Raw genomic sequence first — 19170 nt, forward strand, 5'->3', positions numbered from 1 at the left:
TCAAGCTCCAGCCCTTGTGAAGCCAGCCTATGAGAGTTTGCAACATCAATAGTGATATTTCCTAAGATACTGGCTCTGCCTTTTCTGTATATTTATTATTTTCATCCACTCAACAAATGTTCCTCTAGTTTGAGCCTTATGACAGGCATTTTGCTAAGCTCTAGGGATGCAGAGATGACCAAAGACAGTTATAGCCCCTAATTTCATGAAGCTTTCTAGTGGGGAGAAGACATTGTTCGATCAAAAATATAATTTGTAATTAGAAACTGAGATAAATGCTATGAAAAGAAGGAACATGGCTCTCTGAGTTCATTATTACTTTAATTGTATTAGTTTAAACCATCCCATCCCATAACTTTCTTAACCGAGTTTCCCTTTAGTGTCTAAGAACTATCTAGGTAAAGTCCGTTTTTGTATTAATTCAGAAACCTTTGTTAAGCTCATTTTTCTAGTATATTGTCCAATGCACCTCTCCATAAAGTCCCACATGTGTTCAGTCACAGAATGAGTAGTCACATATTTGCTATATTTTACATTTTATTAGGCCTGTTACATATAACTTTTGCTACAAACCATATAAAATCCTTTTTCTAAAGAGGTCATAAAAATGCCCAATATATATGCATAAATAAATAAATATCTTTAGAGAGATAAGTCAGAGATGGGTAATATCACTCCAGCCTAATTACAAGGAAGTCTTTGTGGGCAAAATTAAGTGATATGTTTGGAATAAGCAAACAGGCATTAAATTAAGGAATTCATACTTAATCTGTAAACATGGAGTGACATGCTATAATTTGTGGTTTGGGAAGGTTGGCAATATGAAAATTTTAAAAAGAAAGTGAAGATAAGGGATGATTTTGGCATGGAAGAAGGTATGGGAAAGAAACACTATAAATGTGTGTGATGATTACTAACTTAATCTATGTTTCAACTTTTAGAATTGCTTATAAAATGTCAGTTATTTATGAAATCCAAAGGAAAAAAACAAAACCAAAGGTTTTTCTTAGATTAAAAAAGAGAGCAAGATTAAAGAGATAGAAAGAGAAACTAAAACCAGGGGGTGAAAAGAGATTAGAACAGAGAAGACCTACCACTAAGGGCCCCAGTTTACCTCTCCACTTAGTCAATAGTACTTCCATTGACTCTAGAAATTGACTTGTAAAATATTCAGCATTCTAGACTGTGAAAATAATAATTATACATTTAAAATATTTTAATTAAAACTTAGTTAATTTTAATTAAAAATAAAAAGAAAACATGGGTCTAAATAAACCATTGTTGGGGATGTAAAATGGTGTAGCAGCTGTGGAAAAATGTAATGGTCCCTTAAAATAGTAAACAGAATTTCCATATGACCCAGCAATTCTACTCCTAGTTACATACCCAGAAAGAACTGAAAAAAGATACTCAGAAACTTGTGTATTTATGTTCATAGCAGCAGCCAAAAGGTGGAAACCACTTTTTGTCCATTGATAGATCAGTGGATAGACAAAATGCAGAATATACATACAATAGAATACTATTTGGCCACAAAAAGGAATATAGTTGTCACATACTACAACATGGATGACCCTTGAAAGCATTATGCTAATTGAAATAAACCAGACACAAAATGACAAATATTGTATGATTCCACATATATGAAATATCTAAGAATAAACAAATTCACTGAGACAAAAAGTAGATTAGAGTTTACCAGGGACTGGAGTGAGGATGGAAAGATGGGAGATGAAAGTGATTGTTTATTGGAGCCAAAGTTTTTGTTTGGAGTGATGACACTGTTTTGGAAATGGATGGTGGTGATGGCAGCACAACCTTGAAAATATAATTGTCTTAGTTTACAAGGCTTCTATGACAAATACCACACTATAGATTAGCTTAAACAACAAAGTCTCACAGCTTTGAAGTTAGAAGAAATCCAAAATCAAGATATTATTAAGGCTTGCTTTCCTCCTGAAATTTACAGCATTCTGATGCTGGTCTTGCCACAATCCTTGAGGTTCCTTGGCTTCCTTCTCTGCCTCCTTCAAATGTCTGTTTTCTCCTTCAGCTCTTCTGGCTTCCACTGACTTCCAACTTCTTCTTGAGTGACCTTCTCCAATCTGGCTTCTGGCTTCTTCTCTTTATAAGATCTTTAATAATGTGGATTAAGACCTACCCTCATTCAATTGGGCCATACCTTAACTAAAAATAGCATCTTCAAGAGATTCTAGGGCGGGCCACGGTGGCTCAGCAGGCAGAGTGCTCGCCTGCCAGCCAGAGGACCCAGGTTCAATTCCCGGTGCCTGCCCATGTTAAAAAAAAAGAAAAGAGATTCTATTTCCAATGGAATACAGAAATAGAGAGTAATTTTAAGAACATATCTCTTTGGGGTACATAATTCAATCTATCACAATAATTAATGCCACTGAATTGTACACTTAAAAAATTGTTAAAATTAGGGTGCTGCAAGGATAGCTCACTGGTAGAATTCCTGCCTGCCATGTGGAAGACCCAGGTTTGATTTCCAGAGCTTGTCCATGCAAAAAAAAAGGTTGTTAAAACTGAAAATTTTATACTATATATGTTACCATAATAAATAATTTAAAAAACCCATAGTGTTTAAGAAGAAATTTTGAGACGAACCTTATTCACCACAGGAACAAGGTATACATCTAGTCAGTGAGATGCTGAAAAGGAAATTATGCTGGCCTTTGATGGTGCAAAGAACTGTCAGCCAAAGAGACAAACTTCATCTCTAAAGTTAAATTTTATTTATGCTCCATCTCTGTAAAAATACTCTGATGTTTTATAGCTAAGGACAGGGAACTTCTGCAACATATCACTTCCACTTACCAAGGTGGTAATCTGAACCTCGAGACTGCATATGTTATAGAAAATTGTATTTGCTAGAATGTTTACTATAGTTCATTAGTTTTATTTGCTTAGAGTATTAAAGCGTGATTGCTATACGAAGTTTGCTCTCCAACTATTTTCAAATTAACACATAGATGATTGACCTCACTAACCCTATTTTAATTAATCTCATCAGTATATATAATCTCATGAGTACCTAGTATATAAACTATGTAAACTTTTTTTTTTTTTTTTTTTTTTTAAAGAGAGAGGGAGGAAGGGAAGGAAAGACAGAGAGAAGGAAGGAAGGATGGAAGGAAGGAAGGGAGAAAGATAGGGAAACATCTTTAAACATTTTCTTGTTTTATTGTATTTTGTTTGTTCGTTTGTTTCTTACATGGGCTGGGGCCGGGAATCGAACCGAGGTCCTCCGGCATAGCAGGCAAGCACTTTGCCCGCTGAGCCACCGCAGCCCGCCCTATGTAAACTTTCTTGTTAGGAAAAATATTTAGGACTTCTTTCATTATTCCTAATTATTTTTAAGGGATCTGGTGGAAGAATTTCTTTTTAAAAGCTATATATAATTGCATTAATCTACAAGGCCTTAATTTTGTGCTCTGCTCTCCCATACGACCACATAGGTTGAGTGCCACCCATATTTCACCCAGCCAAAACTCTTGAAATTTTGCCAACAACATGACATTGTCATTACTGCATATAGTCCTTTGGGGACCGCGAGGAATCCGGAGTGGTAAGTAATGCTGTACTTCTCTTCACGAAGTATTTCCTGTGGTGTAGAGTATGAGGCTAACGTGAATTATGTGGTTAGAATGATTCTATTGCCAGTGTGATCTTAAGAAAGTAACTTAACCTTATCAAGTCATTCTCCATATAGACCAATTAGAGCCAATAATACCTTTTTGCTGAGGTATTATAAAATTGATTACATTATATGTATGAAATTACCTAACAGTGCCTAAAATATGGGAAATACTCAACAGACCACTTTAAATATTAATTGAAATTGTTTCTATGGCCATATTTCAAAAACTTTTGAATTTTTTAATCTCTTTTCAATAGCAACACTTCTACTGTGATATGTTCCATAGATTTAAGTGGAAACTTGTCAATTCTGAAATTATTCTGAGATTTGTGCCTCTGTTTCTTCTACTTCAGTCTTCCTGAGCTCCTTTATGTATCTACCTCTGACCTAGCTGTCTCTCTTTCTAAGACTCATCAAAGAAATAATCCATATTCTCTGAAAGAGGCAGCCCTATAAACTTGCTTCCCAATTATATACATGGAAAGTGATTAAAATGGGAAATTTCATGTTGAATATGTGTTAGCATAATATAATTTAAAAAATAGAGCAACAGAAGGTGGGAATAGCAGAAAATTGTAAAAGTAATTATAACACTGAATTGTTCACATAAAAATAGTTAAAATGGCAAATTTTGTTATACATATGTTGCCACAATGTTTTTTTTAAAAAGATAAAAAATTTGCAACTCACCTTTCTTGTCCTTTCCATATAAGAGCAACTCTTCATTCCCTGAGTACTCTGTACTCAGAGCAATTGATTACAGTAACCTGAAGTGTCCTGGTAGACAAGGAGGTCAGTGGGAGATACAGAGGAGGGTGACTGATTAATGGTTAATCAGGGTTTTCATTACCCAACCTAACATGATGCATGTTTTTATTTTTCCCAAGGGTAAATGTCTCTTCTCCACCTTTATTAGAAGATGCCCTTTTAAATTCACTGGGGAAAAAATACAATAAGACAGCAGCTCAGATTGCTTTGCGTTTCAACATCCAACGAGGGGTGGTTGTCATTCCTAAAAGCTTTAATCCTGGAAGGATCAAAGAAAATTTCCAGGTAAGAGAACTGTTTTTGGAAATATGAAAAGAAGTATTTTTAAAATCATTACTTAGAGAATTTTCTCTTCAGCTTAATAAGAAACTTGTAATTCCTTATATTTTCTTTTGTACCAGCTCCCCAACATAAAATGCCCATAATTGGATTTAATTTTAGCTTCCCAGTACTTCCGGGATTGTTTTGCTGTTTGTACATTATTCAATGCCCTTATTTCTCCTTATTTATTGACTTTTGACAATCACTACTCATTTCTCTACCAGCCCAGCAGAAATACATAAATACATACAGAAATGCATAAAATTTGAAATCTGCAATAGTCAATTTTCCAACTTCTTAAAAGCGCTGATAAAAATTGGGAATGCTAATTGCCAATCTTCCCTCTATATGCAATCTGTGAACAATATTAGGATGTCTGAGTGAGGAAGTGGGCCAATGGACAAAGAGATGAATTACCTTACTCTGCTACTACTAATGACTAAACTGATATATCAAATACAGCCATAGAAAAACACCGTGTCAAATTCATCAACTACCCACTAGTTTATAATTTCAGTTTCAAAAGTAAATTGTTTGCTCAGCCTTACTCATAATTAAAGATAAATATCCCTAGTATATTTATAAGGGTATACTATAATCCCACAATATATAGGATTATATACTATAATGTTTTTCCTACATTAAACATTAAAATTGTTTGATAATATATGGGTGTGTTAGCTTTCAAGCTGCCAGAATGTGATATACAAGAACTGGAATGGCTTTTATAAAGGGGACTTAAATAAGTTACAAGCTTTCTAAGGAAGTGAAAGTATCCAAATTATGGCACCAACAAGAGGTTACCTTGACTCAAGAAAGGCTAATGGGTCAGGAATGCCTCTGTCAACTAGGTAGTCTCATGGCTGGTATCTGCTGGTCCCTTGCTCCTGAGCTCCATTGCTTTCAGCCTCTGTTCCTGTGGGGGCTCCTCACTTTACTTCTCCAGGGCTAGCTTTAATCTCATGGCTTCTCTTAGCTCTCTCCAGGTTCTGGATTGCTTAACATTTCATCACAATACCTGCTGGGCTCCAAGCATCTCCAAACATCTGTGTCTCTATTCTCCAGAGCAACTGTTCTCCAAGCATCTACATCTGCTCTCTCTTTTGGCTCTGAAGCTTCTGTCGTTTCCATAGGCTCTGTCATTTCTGACTTTCTCCAAAATGTTTCCTCTTTTAAAGGATTCCAGTAAAATAATTGAGACCCACCTGAAATGGGTAGAGTCCCATCTCCCTCTAATCAAAGGTCACACCCACAATTGGACGAGTTACCTCTTCATGGAGATAATCTAATCAAAATCTTCTACATACAATATTGAATCAGTATTAAAAGAAACCATTACTTCCACAGGATTGGATCAGGATTAGAACATGGCTTTTCTAGGGTACATAATACTTTCAAACCGGCACACTGGGAAAGCAGGCACTTTCGTCTACTGTTAATAGAAACATTAATGGCCAAAAGATTTGGGAGAGGGAATGTCATTTTTCCAGATTCATCAAAATTTCAAATGTACTTACTGAATGACCCAGCTATTTTATCTCTATATTTATTTGCACATACATGTGCACACACACAAAAAATGTTTATCACAATATTATCTATAATTTAAAAACTGGAAACAATCTTCAATAGGACCTTTTGAAAAACATGATATATTTGTAAAATGGAATATTATGTAGTCATTATAAACAATAACATTAGTAAATACTGATAGGAAAGATACCCTTGATATTAGACAGTTATATAGTCAGAGCTCTTTTATTAGCACATGACCAAATACAACTCAAACTTAAGGGAAAAAAGACATTATTATTGGCTCACATAATGGAAAAGCCCATGGGTAGATTGGATCTGGCTGGATGTACATAATGAAATGATTCATAAAGGGATTTAGTTCCCCTCTGTGTGTGTGTCTCCCCATCTCTCTATGTTGGTTTCATTATTAGATAAGTTCCATCCACCTGGTGGCACAGAAAGTCCCTTACAGCTCCAGGATAATCTATTACTCAATGATGATGATCACAGAAGATAGAGATATCCTCTTTGTCAGGGTCTTTTTGAATCTCTGATTGGTACTTTTTGGGTTATGGGCCCATCTCCATAAAAATCACCATGTCCATTGAATGGGACATCCTGACTGGCATCCTGCTGTGTCCCTATTCCTGTGCTGGAGTAGGTGAGGACATGTGACAGACAGCCCACTAGGTGGAGGAGGGGAAGTTCATGAGAGGAAAAAAAAAAGGGGGGGGGGTTTGTTGTTAGTGAAAAGAGGAAAGGATGCTCAACAATTGTATCAACTACAATTAATACATTAATATTTACCAAATTGCAATATTGCATTACCAAATTGTAATAACGGAAAAGCCCATGGGTAGATTGGACCTGGCTGGACATAAATACTCAAATGATTTATAAAGAGACACTGTTTTCAGCCATCTTAAAAGATGATTAATTTGTAGGTTCATCAAAAATTAAAACAAATTTGATGCACTTGAAGCAAATGCTTTTGTGGATTCAAAATTTTACTGTCCAGAATTTGTTTGAGAGTAGTTACAACTAGACTTTGCTAAAAAAGCCTAAAGCCTTTGGACTTCATTGCATTTGGCCAATCATAATTTTGTACCAAAGGAGCTATAATGCCCCTTAAAATTTTTGTTGCAACTAATTGTGCTATATTCCATATACTTCCATAAGCCCAATAATAATGGAATAGAAATCAGAGACTCATATGATCCAAGAACATATAAAAGGGATACAGATTTATAAGGAAAATGAGAATCACTGCCAAGTTCCACTCTTTAGGGTATAGACTAGCTCTATAACCATGAGTTTTATTGAGTATCAAACCAATAAAATAGAAAATCATGAAAATTGTGCTCTTTTAGAACAGAGATAACATATACTTTTAAAGATATTTTTAAAAGAATGGTAATGATAAGCAAAAATAAAGGGAAATTTTAATATTTTTTACTATAAAAGAAGAAACTGTCAGAGAATTAAAAAATCATGTAATAAGAAGTCATGCTAGGGTGCACAGGTGGTTCAGTGGTAGAATGCTCGCCTTCCATGCAGGAGACCTGGACTCGATTCCCAGACCATGTGCCAAAACAAAAAAAAACCATGAATTTAAAAACTATTAAAGGCAAAAGCCAAATTTAAAAACAATTAAAGGCAAAAAAATGAAGAAAACTAATAAAGAGGCAGAATATTTTAAAAGTTAAAATAACAAACAGAAGAAGTCAGACTATACCACCCATCCTCCAGCCTTGTTGCCATCATACATTTACCCCCATTCCTTGTAGCGTTTATCTCCTGATTCACTGTCACTCTCTCCAACACTCCTCCTGTCATAACTCTTGATGAATTTGATATCCACATAAATAAATGATCCTTCCAGCACTCTGGGCTGACAGTTTCTTGGCCTCCTCTCTTCTAGTGATTGGTCCTATACACTTCAGCTTCTAAATTCCTTGGTCATGCCTTGGAACTTACAATTACTATGAATTAATAACTCCTCCATAATTTTATTTTCAAACAACCTACCATTTTTCCACCACCTCTTATCTTTCTGATTCACTCCCTCTAGTACCCAACAAAATTATGATCCATAATCAAGTAAATCTACTACCTTTTTACTGTCCATCACCTTCTTTATGTCTTCACTTACCCTCTTACCTCATCTGAATTTCATAATCATTATAGTCACTCCCTTAAACTCACTCACAATTCCCTTATCACACTTGCTCTTTGTTAAGTTTCTTCTATCTTGGTTAACTTCATCTCTCCACCTGTTCTGTTCTGGCACACCCTGTTAAATGTGGTCATAGATACCAGACAGTCTCTTCATAAATGTATTATCACTAACCTCAAGTAAGCTTTTAATGCTATCTTGCAACATGCTATATTCCCCTAGCCCTACAGCCCTCTTCCACTCTCGTAGACAATATCTCTTATATTTTCCCTTTTCCTCCCTTTTCTCTAACATTTAACTCTTGATCATACTCCCCCCACCCCACCTTGGCTGATTAGCTTGATTCCTATACCATTGAGGAAAAACAGAAACAATCAGAAAAGAACTTTCCCGAAACAATCAGAAAAGAACTTTCTCAAACTCACATGAAACATCTACTTGCCTTATGAAGGTACACGACTTACTTTCTTGTTTCTATAAATGATAAATCCTGGACTTGCTTAACAAATTCCATCTCTTTCAGCCACTCAGGAACATAGATCCTTTCATTTTCCCCTCTTTCTCTTGCATTTTTAATTGTTGCTCTCTACAGGATAACTCCCATCAACGTAGAAACATGCCATAACCTCCAATAATAAAAAATAAAATCTAACTTAGATCCACTTTCCTCTTTGTCCATTACCCATTTCTCTCTTTCCTTTTACAGCAACCCCCTTAAAAGAGAAGTCTGTTTTTTCACTACCTTCAACTCCCGTCCCCCATTATCTCTTAAATCCGTTCAAAGCAATCTTTCACCATAAATACTTTTCACCATAACCACTTTTCACCATAACCACTCCACCACCCCCATCTAAAACTGCAGCCCCTCAAAACTTCCTCTCCCTTTCTCTGCTTTATCTCACCTCTGCATTTACATCTATCTGCCATTCTACATATTTTATTTATCTTGTTATCCACAAATATAGGAATCTATGGGAACAGGGACTTTTTTCTGATATGCTCATTGCATTACCTTCAGCACTTACAACAGTGCTTGGCATATGTTAACTAATACATAAAACTAAGATAATGACAGAAGAAAACCTGAACTTTTAAAACCTCAGTAAAAATTGTCATTGGCTTGAAAAATTGTAAAAGTGTTATAATATCTAACATATAATGGTATAACACTTTTCACAGGCAAGAATCAAAATTTTAAATAGGAATCCCTAATTCAAATTCTAGAAACCTAGTCTATAGAAACATTGAAAACGTGCATAAAATGTATGTACAAAAATGTTAATTGAAAGTGAATATCCTCAGTCATTTAGAATAATTTGTGCCTACAAAATAAAAGGTCTACTGAAATTTAAGCCATGTAAAACATTGTATAGAAGTAATCGGAAACAAAAAATTATGAAAGACAGTATTTGTCACTTTATGTTCAACAAAATTTAGGTTAAACTGCATAGACACTAAATCTTAAAGAGTAATGTGTTGTTTTTTTGTTAATGTGCTTGACAAAATCATATGCTAGCATGATATGGCAACCTCAACTTCACACAGATTTTTTGCAGAATGATCATATAGAGGGTGATTTTGACAAAAATTTTGGAGGGCTTCATCTGAACAAGATTCTTAATCATTTGATTTTTTCCAAATGATTCTCTTTTGTTATATCAGAGTAGATTTTAATGCTACCAGATTCTCACTTGTAATTTGCTTGCAATTAAGTAGATTGTCAAGAACACCTTTACTGACTTCACAAAATCCTGCATCTTTGGCAAGATTGGCAATTTCGCTTTGCCATCAGGTTAGATTGTATTTTCACCAGAATGACAGACTCATGGGGCAGGACTAATTTTAATCAAAAGGAAGTTGGAGTAAGGATTCCACTTTATAAGTGATTGGATTATTCATGACTTTTTATGTTATGCAAACTTTTGACTTCCTACACATCTCATAACCTCTAATACTTGGATAGTAAATAACCAAAGAAAAGCAGTCCATAAAAAGGGCACTTGGAAACAATACAAATGTCTATGATCCATGGGAGATTGATTAAATAAATCATCTTATATCCATAGTATGGAATACTATGCAGTGGTTAAATGATTAAAGTAGGTCTATGTATATTGACATAAAAGATCACCAAGATGTATTACGTACATAAAAGAAAGTTGAAGGATAATAAAGATTTGATGCAATTACTATATCTTGCTTTCTTAACGTGTGAATGTTTTGGAGAATTGTCTGGAAAGGAAAGTAGAATTGGGGTAGGTGGTGGATGACAACAGGAACTTTGATTTTTTATCCCATATGTGTAGATGCCTTTCCGTAGTGTTCCATTTCTTTATAAAGAACATATATTTATGTGCTATTTATTTGCTTAAAATTTGTAAATGCTTAAAATATATATTAAAATAAAAATTAAAAGAAAGATAAAAGAATAAAACAAGAAAAGGTACATTACAAACAAAAAAGTTAAATGTTAAAAATACAAATAAGCTAATTTATAAAAATGCTTATAAGGACAATTATAAACCAGAATATAAGCAAAGTATAAAATCTAAGAAAAATAAAACAATGAAAATGTAAGTAGAATAAAAAGGTAGAAGGAGAGAGATTTAAAATGATGAGAGAAAGGATTGAGGATAAAGCAAAGCAAATTAAATTTTTTAACACAAGAAAATTTAGAGACTAGGGAATATTAAAACAAAAAAAAATCAAATTTAAGGTAGTGGTCCAGAATCAAAAGCTCAGCATCTTATATGGAAATAATAAGGAATCTTCACATTTGAGATTTCAAGAGACTTCCTGAACATATGTTGTTTTAGAGCACTTGGAATATCTTGCAAGGAATCTCCAGCAGGATTCTGTTAGGGAGAAAAGGCAGGCAGAATGTTTGGCTCCATATCAGTGGAGGGGCCCTTAGCTGATGCCTAACTGCCCTTAACACCCATACAGGGACCCTCATAAGTCTTTGAAGGGCTCCCACTGCTATTCTCCACTTGGTATCTCTCCCCAAGATGCTTCTGGACCTACTTCGCAATCCCACTGCTTCCCACCCAAGCTTGACCCATCTCCTACCTTCAAAAACATTCTAACTGTCTTCTGTTTCCATTATATTAGGTCTTTGACTTTTGTCTCACTGAAGAAGAAATGAAGGACGTTGAAGCCTTGAATAAAAACGTCCGCTATGTGAACCTGCTCATGTGAGTTCTGGGGTAGTGTCCAGTGGTGTTGGATTGGCAACCATCAACCAATAGAGCTTGTATGCATACCACCCTGCCTCCACAGAGCGCCACAAGGGCAAAGGCTGGTAGGAAGCATGTTCTGAAAATTAGATGTCCACTATAAGAACTTCCTAAAAACCTAGACTTTTATTTAAAAGAAGATTCCTGGCATTTTCAATTGGGGCATGACAAGCTAAGGATCTTGAAGAGAATTAAGTCATAGTGTACCTATTTTAATATAACAGCAGCACAAATGCTGAAAAAACAAATTTATTTCTTCCTAAAAATCAGAGCGATGTTTAAAGTAAGTTATCAGGAAAAAAAAAAAATTCCTGGGAGGGAGCCAAAATAGTCTAGTAGAAAGAGACTAAGTCAAGAACCAAGAACCTAGAGTTTTAGACAGGTACTTGCTTGCCTATAAGATTTAGAGTTTCTAGCCCCATCTTTTGGCTGACTAGAAATTAACTGAAGCAGAATTCCTTAGACTGGTTCAAAATGTTTCCAGATTCAACTAACCAACTACAGTGCCCTTTGGTCTCTAAACATTACCAGGCCTTTAAAATAAAAAAGGATGAAGTTCATATATATATATACACACACATACACATTCACTGCACACATACAAACATATTTTCTTCTTCTTAATAATTCTTTATTAATCTTTCAAGTTCTTCAAATCACCTGGATACTCATATTCCTTCTGTAGCTTTCTCTTTAAGTAAACATTTAGTAACATTTAGAAAATGCCCCTTCAGATTGTTCATATTGTTTTATCATGTGTCTTATTGATCCTACTATCTTTCATGAGTCAGAAAATGCTCTGACTGGACCAATATGGAATTTCTGATTTAATAAAAGAGATTCCTAATGTTAATTTACCAGGGAGAAATTATTTGGCATCAAATGGCACCACTAGCCTCAAGAACAAAAGAGTAAAAACAAACATGACCTTTTCCAAAACTAACAAACACGTATGGGTTAATAACTCTTAAGATAAGAGATTTGTGTTGAATAAATATCATTAAATTAAGAAGAAATAGTAACATACGGTCATCCACCAATGTACTTATTATTTTACAGACAGGTAGCTGGTGTTTTAGCTTCCTAGGCTGCTCCAGCAAATACCATGAAATGGGTTGGTTTAAACAATGGGACTTTATTAGCTTACAGTTTTGAGGCCAGAAAAATGTTCCAATTGAGCCATCATCAAGGCACTGCTTTCTTTCCAAAGACTAACTGCTGGCAATCCTTGGCTCCTTTGCTATATGGCAAGGTACATGGAGACATCTGCTGGTCTTTCCCTTCTGTTCCAGGTTTCATTGATTTCAGCTTCTTGCCTCCATGGCTTTTTCCTCTCTTTGTCTGAAGTCCTTCCTCTTATAAGGAACTCCAGTAAAGTATTAAGATCCATCCTGGGCCACCCTTAACTGAAACAACCTCATCAAAAATTCCTACTTACAATGGGTTCACATCCACAAGAATGGATTAAATTTAAGAATGCGTTTTTCTGGGGTACATACAGCTTCACACAACCACATTTGGTGATGTCATTTGTTTTGACATTTGCTGTTTGACAGTCATATTTACTACCTAAATCTAGCATCTCTAGGAAAATAACTCATCTTGCCTGGAAATAATTAGGACAATCAAAGATTAGTCTCCACTGATAAAAAAAAAAAAGTGCCACTTAGGGACTGCGGGCCATGATTCTTGTCTCCTTTTTTCCAACCTTGGAGAGCCTTTTTCTTTCACTTTATATTTTAAAGCTCATGGTGCTTTCAGACAACTGAATCTTGGATATATCCATGACGGGCACACACATACCCCAGCTCTTTTACAGACTGTTTCACCATTGTTGTTTAATGATAAAGGTTCATAAAAATAATAATAGTAATAATAATAACAACAGCAACAATGGAAATTTACTTTGCTGGCCACCAACTTTCTAGATCTCAAGTTTTCAACTCTCAGGAGACATAGTAAAAGGGACAAGTAAAATGCTTATTAAAATAAAATAAGAGCTTTGAGAAGTAATGCTCACATGGTTCATTGAAAAGAGAGGCAGCCTATATGAAGAGAAGAGAGGAAGGAAAGTATTGGGAAGAGGCAGGAAGATGACTTACCTCCTATGCTTTGGTTCTGAACAGAATGTTTGGCCCCTGGTAATTATAGTTATGCACACACATACACACACTCACACATTTCACGTCAGGATGCTGTCCAGCACTTTAGTAAAAGATGTTGGCTTAAGTGGGGAAAGGAGAGAACAGCAGATAAGAAATAGTGTACAAATGGGAAGGAGAGAGGGGACGTGGTCAGTGAAATTACCAAAGGATGGTAGTTATACATTTTTGTATGACTTTTGGGTTGAATTTTTTCCTTTTTGGGAAATTGTTTTGGCAGGTGGAGTGATCATCCTGAATATCCATTTCATGATGAATATTGACTTCAGAGAGCTCCTCAAGCAGATTTTCCCTTCTGTGTAACCCAGGATCTTTGGCCAAGTGGTTTCTCCAGAAATGGAAATCTTGAGTTTTATTATCCTCAGAAGAAACGATGATTGATTGCAAATTTTATGTAGTGTGGGTGATTTTGATTTAGCCATATTGAAGTATAATGCTTTAATCTATTGAAATGATTTTTTGGAAATCATTAGCTAATCTTCTATTATATTAATGTCTTTTGGGTTTCAGACAACAAAACATGAGGCTTTAGAAAAGACTTCAGAAGACCACACATGAAGGCAAATAACTCATAAACTTAGAGACTTCTTTTGTAATCTAGTTCTTGAAAAGTTAACAGAGCAACAAAAAGGGCAAAGAGCCAGTACATGCCAGTATGCTGGCAATGGCCTTGATGTTTTGGGCCATTGATTATAATATACACATAGCCAAGATAAGATATACACTATCATTATTACCAAAGAAGTGCTTTGATGCACCTTGAGTAGAGTGAAAGGGATAAGTGTAAAGAAGTCTTAAAATAGAGATAATCAGGGTGGTGTGATGGTGGCTCAGTGGTAGGTTTCTCACCTACCATACCAGAGACCCAGGTTCAATTCCTGGTGCCTGCCCCTTCCCTCGCCCCCCCCCCCCCAAAAAAATAGAGATAATCAGACATTTCATTGGTCGACTAAACCTTAATGATTTTGTTCGTCTGGTTTCTACCCTGAGTGTGTTTGATTAACTTTTACCCTGCTTGAATAGTGGATGATTAAGTGATTCTCTCTTACATCCTTTAAAGCACCTGAGTTTCAACATAACTGGTGATACGCATTTACACTGCCAGTCAGTCTTGAAGACATTCATCATACAACCACCATTATGTGAAGCAGCTTGAAATAACCAATGTACACAAATAAACCCCATATCATAGAAGAGTAAAAAGACGTCTATCTTTAAAGAGGCCTTTAAAAAGCAGGCTTTAGAGAACATACCGAAAGAAGAGGTTTTACAAAATTATTAAAGACTTTGAAAGTGTTATTGGGATAGCTATTGAATTTTGAGAAAGTAACAAGGGCTAAAGAACATTGGTAAATTTCTAAAAAAGTGAATTAAGAAGATCTTTAGAATTCGGCAATAGAAATGAACCTATTTTCAATTCAACTAAAGAAATGTATTTCGTTCATTTACATTAGGTTGCTCTTACAAGGACAAGAGAGTTATTTTAAAATTATGTTTATCTAGCACAATTGTTTGTAATCTTCAATGACCTGTAAACACATTTCTGAGAAATTATCACTCTGAAAAATTAATTGTTTGCACTAATTCCAATGTTAGTAGAATTAATAAATTTATAATAGTAGAAAATCAGAATGCTGACCTCTGGAAAATATTTTATTCTGAAGAAATAATAACGTCTGGCTGTAGTAGTCAGGGTTCTCTCAGGAAACAGAACCAACAAGAGCTATCTGTAAGTATGAGATTTTATAACAGCATCTCACACAACTATGGGGATACGAGTCCAAATTCCATAGGGCAGGCCACAAGATCGCAACTCCGGTGAAGATCTTTGATGAATTCCCAAGGAGAGGCTGGCTGGCTAAAGTGGAGAAAGAGATTCTCTCTTCTGACTTCTTCTTTAAAGCCTCCAACTGATTATATTAAACATCACTTATTGCAAAAGACACCCCCCTTAGCCAACTGCAGATATAATCAGCCATAGATGCTTTCAAGATGCTGATGATTTAAATCCACAAAATGTACTCACAACAGATAGGCCAGTGCCTGCTTGAGCACAACTGGACACTATTACCTGACCAAGCTGACACATGAACGTAACCATCACAGTCCACCTTTTTCAATTTGGCAGCTATACACATCAACTTAAACCATACTTAATCTCTAAATAGAAAACAATAACAGACATATTTTTCACCTAACAATACTCAATTGTCCTGCATACAACTGAAATGTACTAAGTCTCTCCAGAATAGGGTGATAAAAGCCCCAAGGTATTGCTCACTTTTAAATTTAATATCCTATAACTTAAATACTATAACATGAACAACACAATTTATGTCATGATAAAAGGGATAAGATAGAAAAACAAAGATATTTTCTTTATGTACAAATACAAACATACTCATACAAAATAAGGAAGAAATATTCATACCATTACAGTCCCCATTTCTGTAACTGGTCATAAGGTCATAGTTCAGATTTATCACTACCTTCTTTCATGATAAATCCACTCTAACATTACAATCTCACTATGTCTCTAAATCCCCTCATCTACATTATGCCAGGGCAATTCTGGCATTTCAACCTCAGGTAATGTTGGCCACCTTTTAATCCATGTTTCAGCCAACCAACCATTATCCACCATCATCCACACCCTTAATATCCATTCCCACACATAAACCCTTCATTTCTGTCTCTATAAATTGGAAAACTCATGCAGTTCTGTTGGAGCATAGCATACATGGGTCACACTTTATACCTTACCTCTTGTTTCCCCGGGAGAGGTGGTTACAGGTCTAGGAGGCACTGAAGTGTTAATCTCTTCAAATGGAGGTTGGATTTCAGACTCCTCAGAGAAGACTAGAGGTTGGGAAGCTATTTCCTTGAGGCATGCTTGGCATCATCAGATAGCTGTCTCCTCAGGGCAGGCTGGAGATTGGGTGGCTGATACCTCAGGGCAGACAATTGCAGTTATATCTAGCAAAGACTCAGCAGAATCTAAGGCTTCATTGTCTTCACTACCATCATCATCAGTCCATATTTCTCCATCCCAATTTTCAGGATCCCACTCCTTTCCAATCAATGCCTTCATTTTAACAGCAGAAACCCTGCAAAGTTGAGATTTCAGTTTATGTTGTAAATCTGCTGTTCAAACAGTGACACTCTGGGTCTTGTTTTCAGAAATCTCAAGTCTACAACTACAGGAAATAAGATTTTCTTTCAGAACATGCATAGAAGATTTTCTTTCCATCTTTCATTTGGTGCTTCAGCTTTGAAGACTTCAGCTCATCCCTCTCTCTTATAACTGTATCCAGAATATCTAGGAACAACCAGCTAACATCATTATAACTTTTAACTACACAAAACTCTGTTAAAGTGTCAAAAACACTGTTACCCAGAGCCTTGCCCTGTGTAAATATACAGTTGGCAGAATCAGTGGTGATATTTGCATATCTCTATTGCCAATTCATGCCATGGACAGTCAATGCCATCTTGATTATTGGAAATAGAATCATTAGTGTCTTTGAGTTCAATCAGAGTAGAAAACTAATTGCAAAAACCCATTTTCAATAATCTTTTTCTCAAGAACCACTCCCAGTATCAAAGCTACAGTAATCAGGGCTCTCTAGTGAAATAGAACCACGAGGAGTTATCTGTAAATATAGATCTTATAAAAGTGCCTTATGGAACTGAGGGGATGCACAAGTACAAATGTAGGGCAGGTCACAAACTGGCAACTCTGATGATCTTCAATAAATTCCCCAGGAGAGCCCGGCTGGCTGAAGTGGAGAGAGAGATTTTCTCTTCTGACTTCTCCTTTAAAGACTTCAATTGATTAGATTAAACATCACTCATTGCAAAAGGCACTCCTGTTAGCCTACTGCACAGGTAATCAGCCATAGATGTAAACAACATGATGATGTTTTAAGTCCACAAAATGTCCTCACAGCAACAGATAGGCCAGTGCTTGCTTGACCGGACAACTGGGCACTATCACCTGACCAAGTTGACACATGACCCTAACCGTTACACTCATGATTTTCTCACCATGTGAATCTTCATTTTCTTGCTTCAGCCTCTGTTATCAAGAGAGAAGTGGGGAGAATGAGGAGGAGTCATCTGAATTCAATTAAATTCAAAGGCCTTTGATTGAGTTCCTGCTGTACATTTAGCATTAGAAAGAGAATGAAGAAAAGGGGATACCCTAGGAAAGTATCATTTTGAGTCCTGATCCCTGTTGTCAAAGCCATTCAGAATATTCTGAAAGTGGGAAAAGAAATGGGAATACAGACCACACATAAGAAACAATTTTTAGAAGATAGGTATTAGGAAAGGCTCCCACCATATGTCAGGAAAATTTTATCAAAAGATTGGAGAAGATTCTCCCTTAGTCGTAAGAGTTGGAGCAGGTCAAGAAAGTGACCTAATTTCTGATAATATGCTTCTGTGTTCACTCTTCCCTGGGATTTCACCCCTCTCAGGTTTTTTGTCCCATGAACTTCTTGCTCTCAAGGGGCATTTTGGTGGAAAGCTTTTTACAGTGTTACAATCTCTGGCATGAGTTACACTATAAAGGAGCTTCCCCTTTCTCTGAACACTCAGGGTCCCAGCTCAAACTCATTAATTATGACTTGGGGAAGACTCCTTCTTTTGCTAAACACACGATTCAACTGTTACGGGTTGCTTAAGGTAGTCAGAAATGACTTTCTTAATAAGGCTACATACTTTTCCCTCTTTGCCTTCTACAGTCTCCACCCACCCTACCCCACCTCACTCTACTCCACCCCAGTTCAAATCAAAGATTTAATGGAAGGCCACAGGAAACACCCAACACAAATTCTTTACCACAGCAGTAAAGCCTGAGTGTAGCAACGGCAATGGTCAAACTTCCAAAATATAGTAGTTTAGACTTCCAGGAAGATGGTGGAATAGGATAGGTAAAGTTCAACCCTATCCCAAAGAACAACTAGAAAAGGGACAGAAAAAATACTGGGAGAGTAATTCCAGGGAGTATGTGACCTGGGAGGGTTTTTTACACCACACAGGGAGGCCCTGGTTGAAAAAGCAGAAGAATTGAGATGCAGAGAACCGGAGATGGACCAGCTAATGCAAACACACTAACACATCCATTTCCAGACAAGGCTCAGAGCCCGTCAGGAGTGCATGGATAGGGAGGCAGGACAAGGAAGTAAGCTAAACCATGTTTCTTGAACATGCTATCCTCCAACCACAACCCACGATGCCCCCCATGCCCCACACACCTGAACCCTGTAATGCACTCCCCAATCGTGTTCCAACCCCCCCACCCTGACCCCTTCCCACACAACCTGC

General features: G+C 36.2%; 1 protein-coding gene across 1 annotated transcript in view; it reads left to right on the top strand.

The window, feature by feature from the left end:
- AKR1D1 (aldo-keto reductase family 1 member D1) overlaps nt 1-15471 on the top strand; it is a 118978-nt gene extending 103507 nt beyond the window's left edge. Inside the window, exons 7-10 of the mRNA XM_077143843.1 lie at nt 3480-3589; nt 4549-4714; nt 11553-11635; nt 14060-15471. Coding sequence (XP_076999958.1) covers nt 3480-3589; nt 4549-4714; nt 11553-11635; nt 14060-14102 — 402 coding nt within the window. The 3' untranslated portion in view covers nt 14103-15471. The remainder of the gene's footprint in view (nt 1-3479; nt 3590-4548; nt 4715-11552; nt 11636-14059) is intronic.
- The last annotated feature ends 3699 nt before the right edge of the window (nt 15472-19170 follow it).

Source organism: Tamandua tetradactyla, chromosome 1 (genome assembly GCF_023851605.1).
Source record: "Tamandua tetradactyla isolate mTamTet1 chromosome 1, mTamTet1.pri, whole genome shotgun sequence".
Lineage (NCBI taxonomy): Eukaryota > Metazoa > Chordata > Mammalia > Pilosa > Myrmecophagidae > Tamandua > Tamandua tetradactyla.